General features: G+C 53.8%; 1 protein-coding gene across 1 annotated transcript in view; it reads right to left on the bottom strand.

Annotated features, from left to right (window-relative positions):
* The window catches only part of ARRDC1 (arrestin domain containing 1), a 38,140-nt gene extending 17,333 nt beyond the window's left edge, over positions 1 to 20,807 (bottom strand). The window contains exons 1-2 of the mRNA XM_072936552.1: positions 20,583 to 20,807; positions 3,181 to 3,291 (exon numbers count right to left, since the gene is read on the bottom strand). Of these exons, the coding sequence (XP_072792653.1) occupies positions 3,181 to 3,291; positions 20,583 to 20,700 (229 nt within the window). The 5' untranslated portion in view covers positions 20,701 to 20,807. The remainder of the gene's footprint in view (positions 1 to 3,180; positions 3,292 to 20,582) is intronic.

The raw sequence follows: 20,807 nt of genomic DNA, 5'->3' as shown, positions 1-20,807 counted from the left end.
CTTACCTTTTTTTTTAATGCACTTGTTCAAAAAGAAGAGATAACAGCATTACCTGTAGTGGGGCAAGGTAGGAACAGAAGAGATCCCCGAGGCAGAAGCAAATTCTTCCCTTCCTCAACTCATTTTCAGGCAGTGGCATCTCCTGTGTGGATAAGGTCTCTGGGCCATGGCAGGAAGGCAGCCCCTGCACCTGAGACCACGGCCTCCCACAGTCCCACCCTCGCTTCTGCTGGTTGATTTTTGGTGGGAGAAGGTGGGCACAGCCAAACCACACCTGGAATCGCCGCCATGGATTCACCCTGGGGGGGTTTTATTCATCTGCAGGACCATACCAGGTGCCACCACAGTAACCTTTGCTTGTGGTGCTCTGTCATGGGTGGCTGCTGGTGCTGGCCAGGGCAGGAGCTGTGTGCTGTCAGTGTGGGCCAGCAGCTGGGCTGGCCTCATGCTCCTTTAGGAGTCCTTGCTTGGAAATGCTTCCAACTCCCCTAACTCACCCTGGTCTCCTGCCATCACCATCAGCAACTTCTCCACCCCATGCTCCAAGAGCCAGCAGTCCAGCCTGCCTCAGTTTCCCCTCCCAGCTGGGCCAGCCCTGCAGGGAGGCACCCAGGGAACACCCACATGGGACACTCCATCTGTCTGAAGCTCCTTCATGCTTTTTTTAGGAAAGGCCAGGACAGCTGAGAGTTATTCCTGGAAAGCCTAAAAACGCCAGGGCTGAGTCAGCGCTGAGGCTCTGCATCCACAAGGCCATCGAGGGCTCCCCCAGCACGGCCCTGCCACCACCCCACTGCAGGGCTGAGCTGTGCCAGGCCACTGTGTGCCAGCAGCCCCTGGGAGGAGGCAGACAGACAGGCAGACACAGAGCAGGGACGTGGAGGAGCAGCCCGGCTCCCGCTGCTCTGCCAGCCCAGACACACATCACATCAATGTCCCAGGGAGGGCTGTGACAGCAGACAGCTCTCTCTGTCCCTGTGCCGCAGGCTGAAGCACTGCCAGCCCCCAGGGCTTTTGTTCCACATCCCTGCAAGCCAGCACAGCAAATGCAAGGTCAGCTTCAAAGCCATCTCTGCTGGTGGACTCGGGTCCAAAGGCAGCATTGTCACTGTGCCTTCCATCTCCATCCCAGTGCTCCCCTTCCACCCTCCCAGGGGCCCATCTGTCCTGTCTGGATGCAGACATGGGACAAACCTGCAAGTCCAGGGCAATAATTCCTGAGCATGAAGGGCAAATCCCCCTTGGTTGCAATCCCACACACACAGATACTGCCCACCCTCTCCCCTTCTGCTTCCTGCAGCTGGGAATTGGGCTGAGATCCCAGCAGCTGGGTCTGCACAATTTTTTGGACACAAAAAGCTGAAGAGCAGAGGTCAGTGACTGTGAGTACCCAGCACACTGCTCCAGACCAACTGCTGATACCTGGGCTGGGTTTTCCTCATAATCTCACCGCAGCTCTGCAAGGCAGGACAGGAACAACACCACAATACACCTCAGTTTCCAATCACACAACTCCACAGGGACAGGTTTTCCCTTCAGTTCCCTTCACCTAAGGTAAATCATGCACTGCTGCCAGCCCCAGGCACCCGCTCAGAGCTGGCAGAGCCTGTGACACCAGTGAGTGACAGACAGCAGCACCGCACTGGGAGGGACAGAGGAGTCTGGGTTCCCGAAAACCAACAGCCAAAACACCAGGGTTTTCCACAAACACTTTCAGAACTGGGACTACTAAATTTCGGCCACATTTGGATGTCAGGCCTTCAAAGGGCACACTTCAGCACATGGCTTTTCTTTCCATCTCAGTTCTCTAGTCCTAGTTATCAAGGGGGTGGCTCCCAAGGGCAACTTCACAAGAACTGACTGCCAAAGCAGCTATCAAAGTTTTCCAGAGGCTGCAAATCCAACAAACAGCACACCCACGTCTTCCCACTCCACCTTCCTGCCTGTCTTTTGCCACTGCTCAGCTTGCCCAGCACACAGATCTGACCACAAGATCACAGCTCTCCCTCAAATCATTAAATATTAGAAACAAAAGTTGGAAGGAGCGTTTTGCAGTGCAGTTGCAGGTTTAAACCTCTCCACAAGTCCACACTCACTTGCAGCCTACAACTCCCAACTCATCTAAGCCCAGTGGTCTGCAGCACCTTACAGACCCCCTGTGACTGTGCCCCCACCCTGACATCCAGAGCTGGGCTCTCTGTGCTCAGCACATCCAGAATCAGGCAGGAATGTTTCCCACTGCCCTCCCATGCAGTTTATCTCTGACTGCAGCCCCCAGGCTGTGAGCCAAGAGCCAGCCAGCCAACTGTCTCCCTTGGCAGGGCCCTGAGAGCAAACAGCCCTCTCACCAGTTGCTGCAAGAATGGTGTTCAGTCTCCCCTCAGTGCTAAAAGCTCTGCTTGGAAAATTGCTGAGCTACCAGAAACTGCCATGTCCATTCTACCCATTTCCTGTTATTTGATAAAACAGTACCAGAGGGCTGAGCTCCTGCTACCCTGGGCTTTTGCCACGTTCCTGTTAGGGCCACTGCCTTCAGCAGGTGAATACTGGCACATCTTGATTTCAACAGGAGCCAGAGCACAGCATGAATTATTTGTGGTAAGGCTGACCTATTTAACAGCAGAAAGACAGCATTCATTCAGGCCCAGATCCCCCAGAGGCTGCTGGTGTCACTTTACCCACAAGACAATACAACCCCATGGCTATCTCTGTCCATCTCACTGGGAGCAGGGGTAACTGCCCTAGGCTGATCCTGCCACACTCCCAGAGCTTCTCCTGGAGCACAGGTGACACACCCACATCCCCTTTCACAGCAAACCACTGGCTTCTGCTGACCAGCTTTGATCATTGTTCTGTGAGCACACGTGAAAAGTGGAGCAAAGTGAACCCACAGAGCCTCGAGACAGGGAGCAGCCCCTGTGACAACTCTGCTTCACAAAGACCAGGGCCAGAGGATGCTAGCAGTGTTTACAGGGTGGCTGCCAAGTTCTGCTCAGGATCCTTCCCTGCACAGCCCCTCCTAAGCTCTTGTAGTCTCTAATCCTGGCTCCCATCCTCTGTGCACAGGCCAAGGCAGCCTGTGAGGGGTATTTCACATTGAGGGGATGCTGAAGTCTTGGTGATACATTTCTGTAAATCTTCTCTGAGCACAGATCTGCACCAGGCCTTTGTGGACAGTACCTTTGTCTGCCAGGGACAGCGTGCTGTTGAAGTACTGCTCCTCCACAGTCCATGCTGTGTCATTGATCTTGTTGGACACCCCACAGGATCCAATGCAGCTCACCTTGATGGCTGTGGAGAGACAGGACACATGTCAGCACAGGGAGAAAGCAAAACCTCAGGTTCAGACCTGCCTCAGGTACTGTGTGTGCAGGAGCACATACAGGAAAACACACACAGGGTGGGAAAATGGAGCAGAGGAATCAGGTCATGCTTTTATTCCAAAGTACGTTTTCCAGCACTGCCAACACAATTGAGCACTCCCTGCTACCCCAGTGCTCTTCCAAGGTATTCCCACCTTTGAAACCCTCAGGCTGGTTTATTTGCACTGTGGAAGCCCTTACCAGCTGTGATTGCAGCTCCCTGACAGGTCAACCTCTCTCCCAAATGAAGCAGTGTTCCCTCCCAAGTAAGGACTGGGTCCCAAAACATGCACCAGCCTCATCACTCTGGCTGAGAGCAGAACCTTGGGTGTCACTGTCCAGACAGGGATGAGCAGCCAAGGACTCTGCTGCCTCCCACCCCACAAGGAGCCAGGCATCCCACCGAGTGTCTCACCATCCCTGGGAGGAGAGACACATTTGGCACAAGCCCACTAACCAGCTGAACAAGGGGTTCAAAGAGCCCTGTGTGAGGCATCAGCAGACAGCTGGACCCCCCAGTGCAGCCTGGACAAGCTCTCTGCTGCTTGAATTCACAGCCCTGTCACCCCCAGAGGACTTTCCCAGCCCCTGGGAGCCTGCTCCCAGCTCCTGGGCTCAGTCTCAGCTTCAATGGCTTGCAGCAAAAGCATTTTGCTGTTAACACTTGTCCTGCATCAGGACCTCCAAAATGTCCATCCACACATCACTTCCCAGCCAGACACCAGTTCTAAGGGAGTGGTTTCCTCCTCTGTTAGAGACACACCACTCAGCAAAGCCACACAGCAAGGTTTGGAAGCATCAGAGGTGCCATCTGACCCTCCCAAAAGCAAGGACAGTAATTTGAGCTATGTTTGTGCCTTGCCTGGAGAAAGTCACCCCAAGAAAGTCACTCAGCCTGCAGCGTGGCTCTCAGAGGAGCTCCCCACAGACATCTCCAGTTAGTCTTGGCCAGTACTCAGCAGGTTGAAATTAGATTCTGATGTCGACATTGGACCACAGAGACAGACAAACGTGACAGACTGCCCTTTCTGCACAGCAGGAGACGATCTGCACTGCAACCCTCACACAGGGAGGACACGGGCCTGTTGTGGCACAAACAGCTTCAGGGCTGTACCAGCCTGAACATCTCCCACCTGAATCCCATCAGGTTTTGCAAGAGCTGGAGCCCACAGAACTCCCTTACCCCATGTGCCAGGTGAATAGTTCTGCTGGCAGAAAGGTGACAGGATCCACCAGGCAGACACTTTGCCTGTTTGACCCATCTGCTCCCCTGTATTCCAGCTGCATCCCCAGGAAGCATCTCCCTGGGAAGCAGGTGGCCAGTTTGCCTTGGCTTAGGAGCTCTCCCCTCCCCAGCCCAAGTGTTCTCAGCCCTGTTGATACCAACACCTCCACCCACCTACCTAAACACCGAGGGCTGCATGTTATTGCTGCTTGCAGTCACTCCAACAGCTCTCAGAGCACCTGCCTGGCCAGTGTGACTGACTCCAGACAGGGTGGAAGGAACCGCAAATCCAGCCCTCTCTGCAGGGGCAACTCATAGCTCACACCCCAGTCACAGCAAGGGGGTCAGGAAGTCAGGTGGAATGAGCTCCCCAGGGCTTAAAAAGTCTGTCATCCTGTCACCCTGATTCTTAAGTTTTTCTAAAGCCTTCTGAGTTTACATTCTGTTAGAAAACTTTCCCACACAATTTCTGTAAACAACATATTGTTTTACATTCATTCATGGGGGTGGAGAAACTTGATGTACTAGTGGTTTGTCCAATGTCTTTGGAGAGGTGGCCCATTCACTCTCCAATCCACTGTCACCTTTAGAAAAGTATAAAAGTTGGAGTCAGAAAATAAACTTTCTCTTTTACCTTACAAAATAGCAGGTGGCTCGCGTTGTACTTTCACGTGTCCTATAGCAACATAACCCCACAAGGAAGACCAGCCTCCCCCATCAGATCTCCTGCCATACCCTCACAGCTGATCATGACCATGAGATGAACAGCCCCTTGCAGTCCAATGTTGTTCTACACTCAAGGACAAAGGATAAGCGGCTGCAGATGCCAACTCTCATTATCCAAACATCAATACAGCAGCAAGGCTGACACATCATCACTGCCTTGTGTCTGTAATGTGCTTCAGCATTTCCAAGGCAGGGAAAGAACAGGATAGCACGTCCTGGGTTGGGAACTCCTCCACCTCAGCACAGAGGACACCTGAGCTGACACAGGTGGCCTCCCGAGGGGAACCATCACAATGAACCCTCCCATATCCCCAGGTGACATCCAATACTCTCTTCTGCCAGATGGCAGAACCAAAGCCATGGAGAGCTCTCAGCATCAGGAGCAGGAAAGGTTTTAGCAGGGCGGTGTCCTGTGTATCTACACATCCGTGCCACACTCCCACCTCGGACATACTGCCACATCTCTGGGCTCACAACAAGCCTGTCCCACTCTGAATTAGCCCAGATAACACAGATGGATCCAGTCAAATCAAGCCCAGACTCACCCACTCCATTCCCTCATTTTCACACAGGAAATGCGAGCAGGAGAAGCCCAACCAAAAACTGGGGAATGTTTACATCCTTCAGAAGCAAGAGCCCCTGAGCAGGCTCCCCTGCACCACAGGAGTTTATAGATCAGCACCATCTGTTCAATGCCCAGATAAGGGGCCCACAAACTGTGATTGCAGCCCGCTGCTGCACTGTGGTGAGGAGGCTCTCCTGTTCCAGGGAGGCAGGTGGGTGGGAATGCTCAGGAACACACACTGTGGCACAGCTCCCTACCCACAGCAGACAGGCTCAGCAAGCAAAGGCCGTGGGTTTGCAGGCTGACACCCAGAGCCAGCCAGCAGTCAAGCACTAGGGCTAAAGTCAGACCATGTCCAAAAATCCCTCTATAACTTGCTAAGGAGTTCTCCAGCAGAGGAGCTGTCAGCTCCAAGGCTTCCCAATTAACCACTGACATCCCAAAGTGGCACGGTCACAGCTGGCCTGTGCCTGGAGAGGAGGGACAGTCCCTGGAGGGATTGCTCTGGGGCTCCAAGGGGTTCCAGTCCTTCAGCCCCACCAAGCCCTTTCCAGCCACATTCCCTGACCATCACACACCCTGGGGCTGCCATTCCAGCCCCAAGCAACAGAAAGCAGCATTTCAGCTGAAAAGTTTGAAGGAATTTCATTCTCCCCTTCCCCCTATGCTTCCCAATGTTCCCAGTGTCCCCTCACCAGGCACATCAAGTCACCACACTTAGGACAAGCCTTGGAGCAGTTCATGGGGCAGGGTTTTGTTACAGGGCATCTTCTCCAATCTGCTCCAGATACCCGAGCACCCCACACCTCACTGGGGAAAAATGGGGTGGACAATAGCTCTGAGCTATTGCCCCACAGCTGACGGTGTGGCTGCACACAGGGATTGCATAACCCACCTCATCCCCCAGGCTCCTGGAGGAGCCAGCAGATCCCCGGGCCCCTGCAGGGCGGGTGATGCTGGGGCAGCAGGTCCAGTGTCATGCCCAGAGCAGGAAAAACTGGCAGCTACAGGGCCAGGTTACTTGGGAGGTTTCAGAGGTGCCTGGTCCAACAGATCAAACCATTCATCTCACTCCTTACCAGGTTTTGGAATAGTGAACCATAAAAATCAGCCTCTCCATGAGCATCCCATGTGCAGAGGGAGATACTGGGGACTCGCCTGGCTCTCTCTTGTACAGGTTCCTGCCCACAAACAGGAGGAGGACAGGGATGTGTGACAAGCACAGCTCATGCACATGCTCTGGGGGCAGCTGGGACCTAAAAATGGCATTGTTCAGGATGGACCTGGCAAAACCAGCACCATCACAGCTGCTGCAAAGGAGCACCTGAGCACAGAGCTTGTCAGCCTGCCTGTCAGGAAGCAAAATGCACATCTGAGCCTTTCCAAGGAAATCCTGGAACTGCCAAGCTGCAGACAGAGGAAATAAGAATAGTTTCTGCATCAGAATAGGCCAGTTCCAGTTATTAGAGACCCATTAAAAATGCCTCTGGAATCCAGTGCTACCAGTGGCCCCAGTCACCTCCCTCCTGCTCCCTGTTTACCCAGACTGATTTCAATAAATACAGGAAAGAAACAAAGTCCAAAAACTGTAGAGTGGAAGGGGGAAGCAAAGAGAAGAAATGAAAGATGAAGCCATGCAGAAGGCAAGAGCCCTTCACCCCCACAGTCCCTCAGGGACTCAGGGAAGCGGGCAGCTCCACATCCAGCCAGACACATCTTTAGCAACGCGCTGCAGCACGCGCCAAATGCTGGAAATAAAAGGAGACAGCTCAGCCATATCCATCTCTGCACAAAGTAAAAATAGAGATGCCAGGAGCTAGGCACGTCTGCCTTCTTCCAAGGTGATTTAAGGAGAGCAGCCGTAGATTTCAAACTGCTTTTCCTCCTGACCCAGTGCATTGCCCTCCACAGGGGAGCTGGCATGGCACGTCAGGCATGAGGAAAGCACAGCACACACATCCCCTCCTCTGCCAGGGGCAGGCTGTGGGTGCACATCCCTCCTTCCAAAATCCAGCCACATGCTGAGCAAGCAGAGGCTCAATGGTCACCCTGCACTCAGACCCAGTCCCAAGCTAACAGCTCTGACTTTCAAGTCCCACCTATGTCACACACCTGCTACAACAGGTATGGGCAGAGGGGGAGGGAAGAGGCTGCTGCCTCTTGGTCAGCTTGGATTTTCTAGGCTGGGCAGGGGAAGCAGTAAAACCGGTTCAGAGAATCATTGAATACCTTGAGCTGGAAGGGACCCACAAGGATCACCCAGTGCAGCCCCTGTCCCTGCCCAGACCCCCCAAAATCCTACCCTGGGTATCCCTGGCAGCGCTGCCCAAAGGCTCCTGGAGCTCTGGCAGCCTCGGGGCCGTGCCCATTCCCTGGGGAGCCTGGGCAGTGCCAGCACCTCTGGGGGAAGAACCTTTCCTGCTCTCCAGCCTGAGCCTGCCCCTGGCACAACCTGGCACAGCTGGAGGTGGTGGCTGTTGCAGTTGGCAGCAGCTTAGGCAGGACAAACAGACCCTCCTGTCAGTCCCTTTCCTCCATGAGGACGGACGAAGAGCTGGCAACTGAGCTCTGAAATGGCACTTACAAACAGCCTGGGACTCTGCCAGCTGAAGCTTACCCGGGTCACCACGTGGCCTCAGCCGTGTCTGCTGGACCCAGAGGCTGCAGTGTCCCTGCTGCAGGACAGGAGGGCCCAGCCCTGCACACGTGGGATGAGATGGATGGCAGAGCCACTGTGCCTACAGTGACCCCACACAGTACAAGGGACCAGGGCATACTTTAGTGACAGAATCAGAGGGCACCCAGGGACTGAGATACCCTTTGGAAAACTCCTGCATGCCTGGATGCAGCTAACAAGGGAGCAGAGGAGGAGAAAGTGGGAGTTGTGGGAGTCAAGTGAGTCTGCATCAGAGAAGTCTTCATTTCATGGAAACCAGGCACAGGAAGGCAGAGCACCCATCCCTCTCCATCAGAGCCATGGCAGACAGTGATCACCACATTTCAACTGATTCTCTCGAGCTGCCAGGGACTCTCCTGAGCTGCAGGGACTCAGAGCATCCATGAGCTGGGAATGAGCCATTCTCCATCCCAGGGGACAGAAGCAGCCTTGGGAGAAGGGGGTGAAGGATCCCCTGAGCCCCAAACCCTCCCCAAAGCATGGTAAGAGTGACCTGGTTTTGGCAGAAGGATGGGCTGTCACAGGATGGGCAGCAGGAGGTCACCTCAACACACAGCACCACAGCTCCACCTTGGAGTGACACCTCTGGGTTCAGCAAAGATCACAAATTTGGGTACACCCCGAGATCCTCCAACTGCATCTGTTTGAAGATGAGGAGTTTGAGGTTCCCCACCCTGCCAGCAAAGCAGGACCAGATAGCACTCGGAAAATGGAAAGCCTGGGAGAGAGCAAGACCTATAGGCAGAGCAAATTACTCTAAGTTTGTAAAGACTGGTAATTCCTAGAAAATTTCCATGAAACGTGGACACCAAGAGGGGCAGGATTAGGTTTTTCTACTGATGGCCTTTACACAGAAACACACCCATGCAGCTTCAGACAGAAAGGACTGAGGAGGAAGGCTGGAAATTCATGAGATACAAAAGTCCCTCGTGCATGAATATATTGAGACACTACTAATTAAACCAACAGCTCCTAATTAAGTCTCAGCTGTCCCCATCCTTCTGGGTCCATCCTGTCAGTTCTTGAGACACAAATAGTCTTGAGCATTTCACAAGCCAGTGAGGCAAGAGCAGAGCTTACAAGTGCTGGAGGCAGTGGTGGGTTTGGAACAAGGTTAGGGATTGTCTGAGGAGGTTTTATCTTCTTCCTTCACAAGAACCCAGCACAGGAGCAAGAAAGGGATCTGGCCTCTAACATGGAAGGAGAGGAGGTGTCTAGAAGAGTAGTCTATGCTTTCAATCTCAAATCAAATCCAAGCCTGCAGCCAGGCCCTGGGAGGGGACTTGTCTGGAGCTGACGCACAGGGAGCAGCATCTCCCACAGCACCAGCAGCCTGCAGATCCTGGAGGGCTTGGCTGCTTCTCCCCGTGACCCAGGGGCTCATCCCACCTGCCACAGCCAGCACAGCTCTCTGCCCAGAGGCTCAGACAGGCTCCCAGTGCAATTCTGCATGGCTGCTGTGTCTGACCCCTCTCTGTCCCTGTGCTGCTGCTCATGTGTGGCAATGCTCCTGCCACACATGAGCCCAGCTGCAGCCCCTCTGCAGTGGCACAAACTTTAGCATCATTTAGGAGCCAGAGCAACCTCTGCTGTCAGCCATTCCTTCCCCAGGTTGGCACTTGCCCTCTACACCTTGCAAAGGGTTGGACCAGCCAAACCCCTTACAGCAACGCAAGGGGCAGTCCCTCCCTCCCCAGCCTCTCAGTGTGCTGATTTCCAGCCTGTTATCCTGGCTGTGGCAACAGGGTTATACTGTTATACCGTGTCCACTGCCAGGCTGAGGCAGGAGGACCCACCTGGATGTCCCACCCAACCTGCAGGAAGCCCAGACCCTCCAAAAGCAGCCCCACACTGTAGGAAGGCTGAAGCAGCTCAAGGAAAACTCCACCTGTAGCAACCCCAGGGGAGTGACAGCTCTGCCACAGGGGCAAAGTGACCCATAGTCATTATTTTGGCTATGCATGAATTATTTCAGCCAGAGTCCAGCCCAGCACGAGGAGGGGCAGGCAGCATGGACACACAAGGATGTCCTCATTTCAGCAATGCAGAAGCCTCCAAAGGGATGCTGGGCAGGTGTGTATCTGCAAAAAAAGCAGGAGAACAAATCTTCTAAGTCCTTTCCAAGGTAGGTCAATCCTTCCCCCCATTGCAAGCATTTTCTTCCGTCAGGCTGAGAGCAGCAGGAAAACCTACATTTTCCAGCTCCTCCCCAAAACCAAGGGTCAACATAAATCCTGAGACAAAAAAGGCAACTCTTGGACTCCTGTTTAGAACAAACTCCTGCTCAAACCAAAGGCTTTTCTCCCTTGTGGAGCAGACAGGATATTTATAGCATCACAGTGTTTTATCAGCATGCTGGCTGCCCTCAGAGGAAGGGGGTCATCTCAAACATCTGGAATTAAATCCTCAGCTGAGCACACTTAACAAGCCTGGCTCTGCACATGTTGGGCTGCAGGGGGAAAACTCACCAGTGAACAAGGCCACACAGGCTGTGGCAGGGGGATGAACACGTGCCACAAAGTCTGTGCCTTGGATCTGCCAGAGGCAGCTCCTTAGCAACAGGCAACAGCACCACAGCACCTGCAGTCAGGTGCAACCCCAACACCCATCATGCTACTGCTGCTACAACCCCCTCACTGCTCCCCAAACATGCTCCAGAAGGGGATGTTGGGGTAATCCTTCCTCCAAAACAGCCTCTTGCAAAACAAGGACAAGTTTGGGGTTTTTTTTAAGCTTCAGACTGATGTAGGGCCCGGAGCTGAGGCAGACAGGCTGGGAAGAGGTGGGGACAAGTGGGCCTGCTCTGCTCGAGAGCCCACAATGGCAGAGGTGCTTGTACCATAACAGCCAGGCAGAGCAGAGTCTGCACATGTCCTGGCAGTGCCTCAGACCAGTTTTGGGAGCTCAGACTTTCATCCCATCCCATCCTGGCACAGTCCAGCAGAGCTGCTCCAGACAGTGCCTGCTGCCACACACAGGGCAGAGGTCAGCGCTGTCATTCTTTGGGTACTCCTGCAGGGAGACCAACTGTGCCCCACCCCAGCATGCTGAGGGACCATCCTCTTCCTCCCAGGCCAGGCTGGCAGACACAGGCACCCCTGCATGCTGGGAACAGCCAGATCAGACAGCAGTGAGAAGCTATTGGCAGAGAGAGGCAGATCTCACAGCTCCCCAGGAATATCTCCATGCCAGCCACCCACCTGAGCCACACTGCCAGCACTCACAGCCTCCTCCTCTCCCAGCATCCATCTTCCAAGTATTGGAGGGGAAAAGCAGAGAGGTTGCAGAGGAGCAGAAGGCTGGAGGAGAGAGATGGAGGCAACATTTCATGTGGAGCTTCTACTGCTCCAGAGTGTGAAGCCAACTTTTGTCTCAAAAGATTTCTTTCTTTTCTGCTATTCTGGACAGAAATTCAGAGTGGGAAACTGTGACCTGTTTGGAGACTGCAGTTTCTGCCCTCCTCCTAGAACTGCATTTGAGGCTCACTTCTGTTCATGCCATCCATGAGGAAACAGCCTCTGCTGCTCTCAGGTGGGATGGACTGGGATGGGACCAAGCAGGACTGGGCAGGGCCTGCAGCTGCCAGCCTGGCACAGGAACATTTCATATTTAAGATCTCAGCAGGGCGCAGAAAAGTTTTTACTCATGATCCCCTGCACAAGACAGATTTATTTTAATAAATTTAATGTAGATTTAATTTACTCCATCCTTCTCAGGGGACCTGGCTAATAAGCTGGATTTTGTGAGCCCTGAATTTAAGTAAGCTAGGCTTTTCAAAGCAAAATAAGGCTGTACATACATAAGCAGTCAGGGCATCTTACTCTTCAGCACTTGGCCCCTAGAGCAGCCCCGTGGGAAGGGAATGCAAGTCCCAGATGCCCGACATGCAGCCAGAGAAGTGGAACAGAATCAGCAGCTCACCCTGGCTCACAGGAATGCTGATGGATGCCAGGACCTGCCAGCACTCAGCACTTCAGCCAGCCAGGGACCACAGCCACCCTTCCTTAGACTGAGCAGTGCTAAAACAGAAGTGAAGAATGTCATTTTTTTTATAGCTTGCCCAAAGTGAAATAGGTTTCCACCCAGCACTTAACACTACTTTAAGCCAGAGGAGTTAAGATATTCTGGTACAATTGACTTGGCTGTCTAAAAAAGGAAGAACTGAGCAAGAAACTCCACCAGAGCCTACCACAGAGCACTGCAGGTCCCAGGGGGGATGTGCTGGATGCTGGTGTAAGAAAACGCCCCTTAAACTCATTAACAGACTCAATTGTTCTTTCTCAGCAAGTGCAAAGCCTGGCACCTTTTCCCACCTTGCTGGCAGAACAATTGCAATTCCTGTGGAAAAGGAGCAGGCAGGGAGGCTGAGCTCTCTGATGTCCCGGGAACACACCTCTGCGTGCGACCCCCGCCAGCCCTGCTCCACTCTTCCCACAGCCTGGAGCAGGTTTGACGAGCTCTTTGCCCAGACAACCCCTCTGCCCCCGCCGCAGGAGCATCACCCTCCACGCTGGGTGCAAAAGCCACTGCAGAAGAGAAACAGCCGACTGATCAGGTTTCCCTACTCACCACAAAGAGGTTGATTCACCAGAGCCTACTCCCTTTTCAGACTCTTTCTAAATAAATGCTTCAAAGACTTCTGGAAATTCATGCTTAACAGGCTTACTGTAATACCAGAGCACCGAGGCTCCTGTGGGCCAGGCTCTGCTGTGGGACTGAGTCACGCTCATTTTCTTCTGAGACTCTCAGAGATCCTTTTCTAAGAGGAAAGGCTACAAATCCTGTTGGCTGGTGCTCATTTTGGGAGACCCTCACTGCCACCCACGACACAGCCAGACACAGCTCTCCTGGCCTCAGCAACAGACAGCCCTGCAGATGTAAAGTTCAGGAGAGATGACACCTCTCCATCCCCTCCTGGGGCTCAAGAGATGCTCCTGGGCACCAATTCCCCATCACCCACTATCCAGACAAGGAGCACAAGCAAAGCCAGCCCAGCACCTGGTGGGGCAGGAGGTCTGTCAAGGGCTGGACACCCCTGGGGCTGCAAGGACTCAGCCCAGAGCAGTGTCACAACCCGGCATCCTGAGCCAGCCTCTGCCTCCACGGTGGGAGCAGAACTAAAGCAGCACACTCAGGACTGCTCAGCCATCCTGGAAACAGGAGTTTTGGTGTGAGGGGTTGGAGCCCACTTACAGGGAGAGGAGGCAGGAGCAAGGACTCAGGCAACCTCGTGGAACCACATCAGGGTCAGTCCTCCTGCCACTCCAGGCACTGAACTCACAACTCAGCACACAGAACTGCTGAGACACCTCCAAATAATTTAGTGCTGCTGCAGCTCCCAAGCACGAGCCAGGAGGCAGCTCCCCTCCTCCTAGAAGGGGAGGTTTCAAGGGCTTTTTCCTGAAGAGCCTTATTTACAAGCAGTAAAGCAAACCTGCATTTAGTGCCTCCTCATCCTGGCTGGGTACCAGCACAGGCAGGTTCTTGTTGGGGCGGCAGGAAGGCACAGCATGGGATGAGAGATCCCAGCCCCACCTGCTCCCTGATGAGGATCCCAGCACGGGATGAGAGATCCCAGCCCCACCTGCTCCCTGCTGAAGATTCCCCATGTCACACTGAGCTCTCGTGCACTGCTTTTGCATGTCTCAGTTGTCAAGAAATCTCCCAGCCTCAGCATCTTCAGAGAAAACAGCCAGAATCCACTTCACTAAGCATAAGAGCTGCTCCTATGATTTTCTTTGATGCCATTCAACACAAGCAGCTGGATTCTCTATTTATAGCAAGATCATCAGTTTGGAAAGATGACTTATGTTCTTGTTATCACCAGAGCACCAGATACATAACAAATCCTCACTATGCTGGGAGTGCCACAAGTTGGTAAGATACTCCTCATGGTCAGGCTGGGCTCCTCAGAGATCCAAGCAGACAGAAAAAGAACATCTGGGACCTGAGCTGAACCTCTGGCCCTGACATTCAGACCCCTGCTGATAATCTCCATCAAGGCTCCAATTTCTACCCATACACTGAGCATTCCTTCCTAGAGTTGTTGCCTTCCAAGCCAGTTTTATCCCACTCTTATTGCAGGGAATATTTGGGATTCAGGAGGGTGTCTTTGGGAGGGATGAACAGTGAATTGCTGCAGCATTGTTACCTCTGGTCTGAGCTGCCTGAGCCAGAACGACTGTCAGAGAGCAGAGTGCCGTCAGCAAGAACAAAGGAGTGGAAGTCATAAGCATTAGTGCTCCAGAAATGATTCATGCTTCTTGGAAGCAGCTTTTGCTACGGATATCTGACAAACCTCCAGTTTTTAATGAAGATAAGGTGCTCAAAGATCAGGGTGTTTCTAAATAATTCCAGGCTGGCACTAGCTTGCCACCCTCATGTTGTCGAGGGGGTCAAAAGCAGCTTGATACTTACTTAGGACACCCCATATCCTCTTCACTGCCATCATCCAGCATCTCAAGACCCCAATACACCTGTGAGGATTTACTCATGCTAAGCAATTCAAACCCATAGCACTGGCCATCCCACTGCACAGAGCAATAGACAGTCACAGGTACCCACATTGTGGCAAAAGGCCTCTACCCACAAACTTAGGGACAGCAAAACACCTCACTCCCAGCTGACTCGTGCACCCCATCACTTACTTTTAATTTGCCATCAGAGAGAGTGGGGAATGTGGATTTGCTGTTTAAAAGCATCACAAGCAGACAGAAGCCTGAACACCTTTGTGGTATGGATCCATTTCACCTCTGTTTTGAATCTGAGCACAGCCCAGGGACACTGAGCACATGCAGGCACAACTGTGCACAAGGCATAAAACATGCTGACTGGCAACAGTCTGGTCCTTTGCTCATTTTCTCCTCTCCTAAGCACTTTGCATTTCTCCACAAGAGATTTGAAGAGTGACAGATTTTAAGAGCAGCACAAAGAGGCAATTAACTTCCACAGCAATTCCTGTCGCCAGACTCCAGAGGTCACACCAGTAGCCTAAAGGCTGTACATTGGATATCTCAGCAATCAGCCCTCAAGAAAAGAGGCACCAAACCAAAGCCCAGCCCCTGACATGTTTGCCAGGCCATTTCAGGAGTAGCTGCCCCAAGCAGGAGAAGACCTTCCCCAATGCCTGGCAGAGCACCTTTCTCTATGCTCTGGCACAGGTCAGGTCTGCAGCAGCCCTGCAGCACAACCCAACCACCCCACTCACTTCTTCTCTTGAAAGGGCCCCTCTCTGGATAGCAGAGGATGATCCACATGTCCATCCTCCTCTTACTGGCTCTGAGAGCCTCTAGCAAGACTCCACCAAGCCAAGTGACAGCTGTGTGTTCTACACACCTACTTCATCCCTGGGGATGACTTACAGCATGAAGCATTCCGCAACACGCTCCGAGTGGAGCATGCCCGTCCATGCACCTCCCTGGCTGCTCCTCCTCTCCCAGCACAGCCAGGGATAGGGAGCTGCCTCGGGATGAGAGGGATGGAAAGCCACAGGCTTCTTCCTCCCAGCCAGGGAGCCTCCCTGCCGCCTACCTGACTCCAGCCCAGAAAGACAAGCTACATCTCTGACAGCTCTGCACCGCTCCAGGGAAGGGATAAGCACTCACAGCCCGTTTGTCACACTTGGAAGCAAATCAGACAGACAGAGCTCCACTCCACTTGTCCTCCCATTTTGTTAAACAAGGGCTGGGAGGCCATGGCATGTCTCCTCGCCAAGGAAAGCAGCAGACAGTTTTTCAGCTGAGCGCAAGCGGTGCGCAGGCGGGGGAGCAGCGCAGAGCGGCTCACTGCAGCGACAGACACAAACCCATCTCGTGATTAGTTATTGACTCCAGAGGAGTTGGAGCTCCAGCAGCAAGCCAGCCAGGAGAGCAAAAATCCCTCTTTTGTTCCCCAGCCTCAGACAGACTTGGCCACACAGCTCCCCGCTATCTCGCTTCACACAATGATAAAAGAAAGTTAATCCAGCTCCCCTACAGCAGGAGCCATCCAGCCCGAGGGAGTGATGCTGTGGAGCCATCCGTGAGCATTCCTGGGCCTGGCCTCATCCTGGCACCCACCATTGCTGGTGGATACCAGACAGCTCGAGGACCTCATGGGACATTGCCAGGATCACCAGGGACAGTGCCCTCCAAACTCCCAGGCCTCGTTCAGCTCTGCAGGCACCACGCTCCCTCCCCACAATGCACCCCAAAGCAGGGACCAGCAATGGGGTCCCTTCTGCCCCACTGGTGAGTAGGTGACCCATGCTGCCAGCACAGGGATTTCCAATCCTCCTTTACACACAAACTTCTGACTCAGGAGAAAGCCAGACCACTATGCAGGGACCGAATCCACCTTTTCCCCAGCACTTTCCCAAGCCACAGCCTTCCTGCAAGAACAATGTTTTCCACTGTACCAGAGGTCAAGTGCTAGGAGAATTGTGGCCAACCAAGCCCTTTGGTGTCATCCCTTCCCCTCAGGAAGGGCACAGGTTACACACATGTCAGAACAACCAACCCCAAATTTCTCCCTAATGCCCTTCTAGGCAACAGAAGTTACCTTTTAATTTGGACATCTGACCCAGAATTTCAGAGCCCTGCTCTTCATTCCCCTTCACCACCAGCTTTCTCTGTCCTCCACATGAGAAGTGAGAATATTTACTACATTTGAGATCAGAAAATTCATGGGCTCTCTGCTCTGTGGAAATGGGAATTATGTATATGTATTTCTAGAGCATGAACAAACACGGGCACTTGTGTCTAGAGCTTTGTAGTTCAAGGGAGTGATTTTAAAGTCAACTTATCCCTGCATAAACCTGGACAGCCAAACAACAGAGTGGAGAATAGCAAAGTGCTGAAATCTGTTCCGGAAAGCACTTGCTGTTTCTTTGCTCTTGGTGGCCTGGCAGAGAGGGCTGTTATTTTAACATTACGCTTGTTGAAGCCTCACTGAATGGCAGGCACGACCAAAATAATCCACATGGGCCCTGGAAGACACAGAGTTGAGAGGAAAGTGCTCCAGCATCTCCAGGCAGCACAAGCCTTTGTTCCCACATGCTCCTGCCGGCAACCAGGACCGCCTGCCCTGCTCCAAATGAACTGGCTTCCTCCTCCTTCCCCACAAATTAACTCCATCTCCAGCTGTCCCTGCGCAAGCTTCCTGTAAGATTAATTATTCTTTGTACACACACGTTTGATGATTTACCCAGCAAACCAGGCACAATGATCAGGAATTCTCCATTTCCATCAGCGCTCTCCCCTGAGGCTCAGAAGTTTTCTGGGCAGGTCCCTCACCCTGGCACAGGCACAGGAAGAAGTGTGGCTCCTCAGAAGGTCCACGTGAGTCACCAAGGACCAGTCAGTATTTGTGATGCTGCTGCAAGGTCAGCTGAAGAAGATGTGCTCCAGAACAGCCCTCAGTGCCAGTCAGCAGGGCTGGCACTGACGCCAGTCTAAGTGGGAACATTAATGATCCCAAAAAGGTGTGTCCCCAGCTATGCTGTCCCATGACCCAAGATTTCTCCCGTGTTTAGCAAGGCACAACGAGCTGTGTTTGTTTGCACTGTCACCTTTCAGAAGGTGCAATTTGCAAGAGCCAGAAGTCACCGTGTGAGGAGTCACCTCCAGGCTGGTTCCGGCTGTGATCTCACACACACAGCACCGAGAAGTCACCGCGCCAGACTCGCCTGGCCCAGGAAATGGAAAGCACCAAATCGTGGTGCTGAGGGCCAGACCTGCCAGGGGTGAGACTTTGTGTCTTCTCCTGGAAGCAGTTTATTAGCCTGGAAAGTCACATTTGGCCACAGAAGGTGTGTGGGGGCATATCCAATGTACAATGAGTTGATTCCACACAGCTCTCCTCACAGCCCAGTAGGAATCCAGAGGATGTCTGATCCCTCCAGTGCTGAGCCCACAGAGCTCAACAGAGCTCACAAGTCTCTTTAAGATCTCTTTTGCTGTTACAGCAAAAGGATGTTTCAAGCAGCTACAGGAACCTCTTCCTCTGAGGGTGGGACATTTCCTTCATCCAGGAAGAAGGAGAGGGTGCCCAAGAGATCAAGTATGGAAGGTTTAAGCACCAGCAGGAGGGAGAACACACAGCAAAGAGTCACCTTGTGCTTGGCAGAAGTTGGTTTCACATCCAAATGTGACTTAGCTGGGTGAGTTCTGACACCAGTAATGGAAAGTTTCTAGCCCAGCTCATGAAGCCACTGTACATGAAACAGCCTAGAAGAGCTGCTCAGTGATCTCAGCACAACAGAAGCATCAATCACACGGAGCCCACCTCAGATTTTGGCTCAATGCTTCTGACAGCTTTCCTAGAGCTCAGCTGCCCCAGCTCTTACCAAAATCCCTGCACTAGCCCCAAACACCAGATCCCACAGCAAAACCCCTCTTGAGTTCAGGACCTGTACTTAACACCAGCCTCTGATGCTTCTCAGAATCAAGGCAATAAGGAAGCAGAAAGGAGGTCTAGAACAAAGAGACACCTTTCTCCTTCCCTACAACCACACCAGGAAGCAGAGGAGAGCTGGTGTAGAATAGAACCTGGCAGATCCTCCCCAAATGGGAGTTGTAGAGGCAGCAGCAAGTAGCTTTGGCCAGCTGGAGGCACAAAGGGCCAGCACACCAAACCCTCCAAGGCCAAACTCTTGTCCCTCCCAAGAAGCACCTTCAGGAATGGATGGAAGTCAATGGGATGGGCTGAGGAGGGAAGTCAGCCAGACTTCATTAGGAACATCTTTGCTGGAAGTGCATCCGAGAGTATTCTCCAAGGAGATAAACGCTGGATCTGCAACTGTTTTGCTCTGACAGGAGTTAAACAGGCTACAAGTTTACACTTGTCCTAGATACTTTTTTTTTCCATAAGAAGCTTCCAAAAGCTATTGCAGACAACTGGGAGAGGTGCTCTCAAAAGCAAGGCACCGGCAGGCAGAGGCACCATCATCCAGGCTGACAGCTCTTGAACAGAGACTTCACATTTTATGTTACTTGGTCTTTTTTCCCCCCTCCAATAATTTGTTACAAAGGAAGCAGCATGCACACACGAGAAGCAAGCAAGACCTCAGGGAAAACAGCAAATTGGTTCACATTTCCACAGCACTGAGCACAAAGCTGACTTGCAAATGCGAATGACTTCTCTCAGGCGGGGAAGGAAGCTCCCAGTTCGGATGATCCGAGCCCAACCAGCTCATTTCCCTGCAGTCCAGCCCATCCCTCTGCTCCGACGGACTGCACCAGCCACGAGCATAGCCTAAGCCTTGCGTGGAGCAACAACTCCTGCTCCAGACCACTGCTGCCCAGAGGGCACTTTCTGCCTGGCACTCACAGGACCTCGTACACACCGCGGACATCTCCCACACTCGCAGAGCCACAACTCAAATGCCCGAGTTCATTCGAGATGTTACAACACGGCTGCTGGCTGCGGACGGTGTCTGCGAGCCGGTGGGTGGGTGCCGCTCCTGCCAGGACACAGCATCGCCCATCTCCTCCCTCCTGCCCAGGCACGGCTGCTGCCCACCGGGACACGGCATCGCCCACCTCCGCCCACTGCCCTCCCTAACACATTCGGGTCCGTCCGACCCAGGGGCACCGGGCTCGGGGTGCCGGGGCGATGCCGGCAGCCCTGGGAAGCCGCAGGACTCCGGGAAAGCCGAACGAGACGGGCGAGCCCCTCCACCTCCTCCCGCTGCCACCCTGGGCACCCGCCAGCTCCGGAGGCTGCCGGGCACAGCCCCGCGCCGGGGCGTTTTGGGAAGGGGGTTGGGAGGATGTTTCCTTATTTATGGGATAGGAGCAAAAAGTAAGAGGAGGAAGCGGAGGAAGGAGGAAATAATCCAGCAGGTTGCTCCCATCAGCCCCTCCCGGCCGCCGCATGGCAGCGGGGGCAGCAGCGATGGGGCAGCTCCGGAGCCGCCGGTCCCCAGAGCGGGGGAAGGGACCCCGGCCGCTCCCCGGGGCGCCCCGCGGGCCAGGGCAGCCCGTGAACCCTCCCCGGGATATCCGCCCCGCCGAGCGGCCCCCGGGGCACGGCAGGCCGCGGGCTCACCTCGGTACTGCAGCGAGCCCGAGAGCCGCACGGTGACGGTGCCGGCCAGCGGCTCGCCGGGGCTGTAGACGACGCGGCTGTCGCCCAGGCGGATCTCGAAGAGCTGCACCTTGCCCATGGCCGCGCCGGCCCGGCCGCTCTCCTCCGCTCCGCTCCGCTCGTACCTGCGGCCCGCGCTGTGCCTGCCCCGGCGGGCGGGACCGCCCCGGCCCGCCCCGCCCCGGC

This window comes from Taeniopygia guttata, chromosome 17, assembly GCF_048771995.1.
Source record: "Taeniopygia guttata chromosome 17, bTaeGut7.mat, whole genome shotgun sequence".
Taxonomy (NCBI): domain Eukaryota; kingdom Metazoa; phylum Chordata; class Aves; order Passeriformes; family Estrildidae; genus Taeniopygia; species Taeniopygia guttata.
Note: the sequence above shows the minus strand (reverse complement) of the source record. Positions and strands in the feature narration are given on the sequence as shown.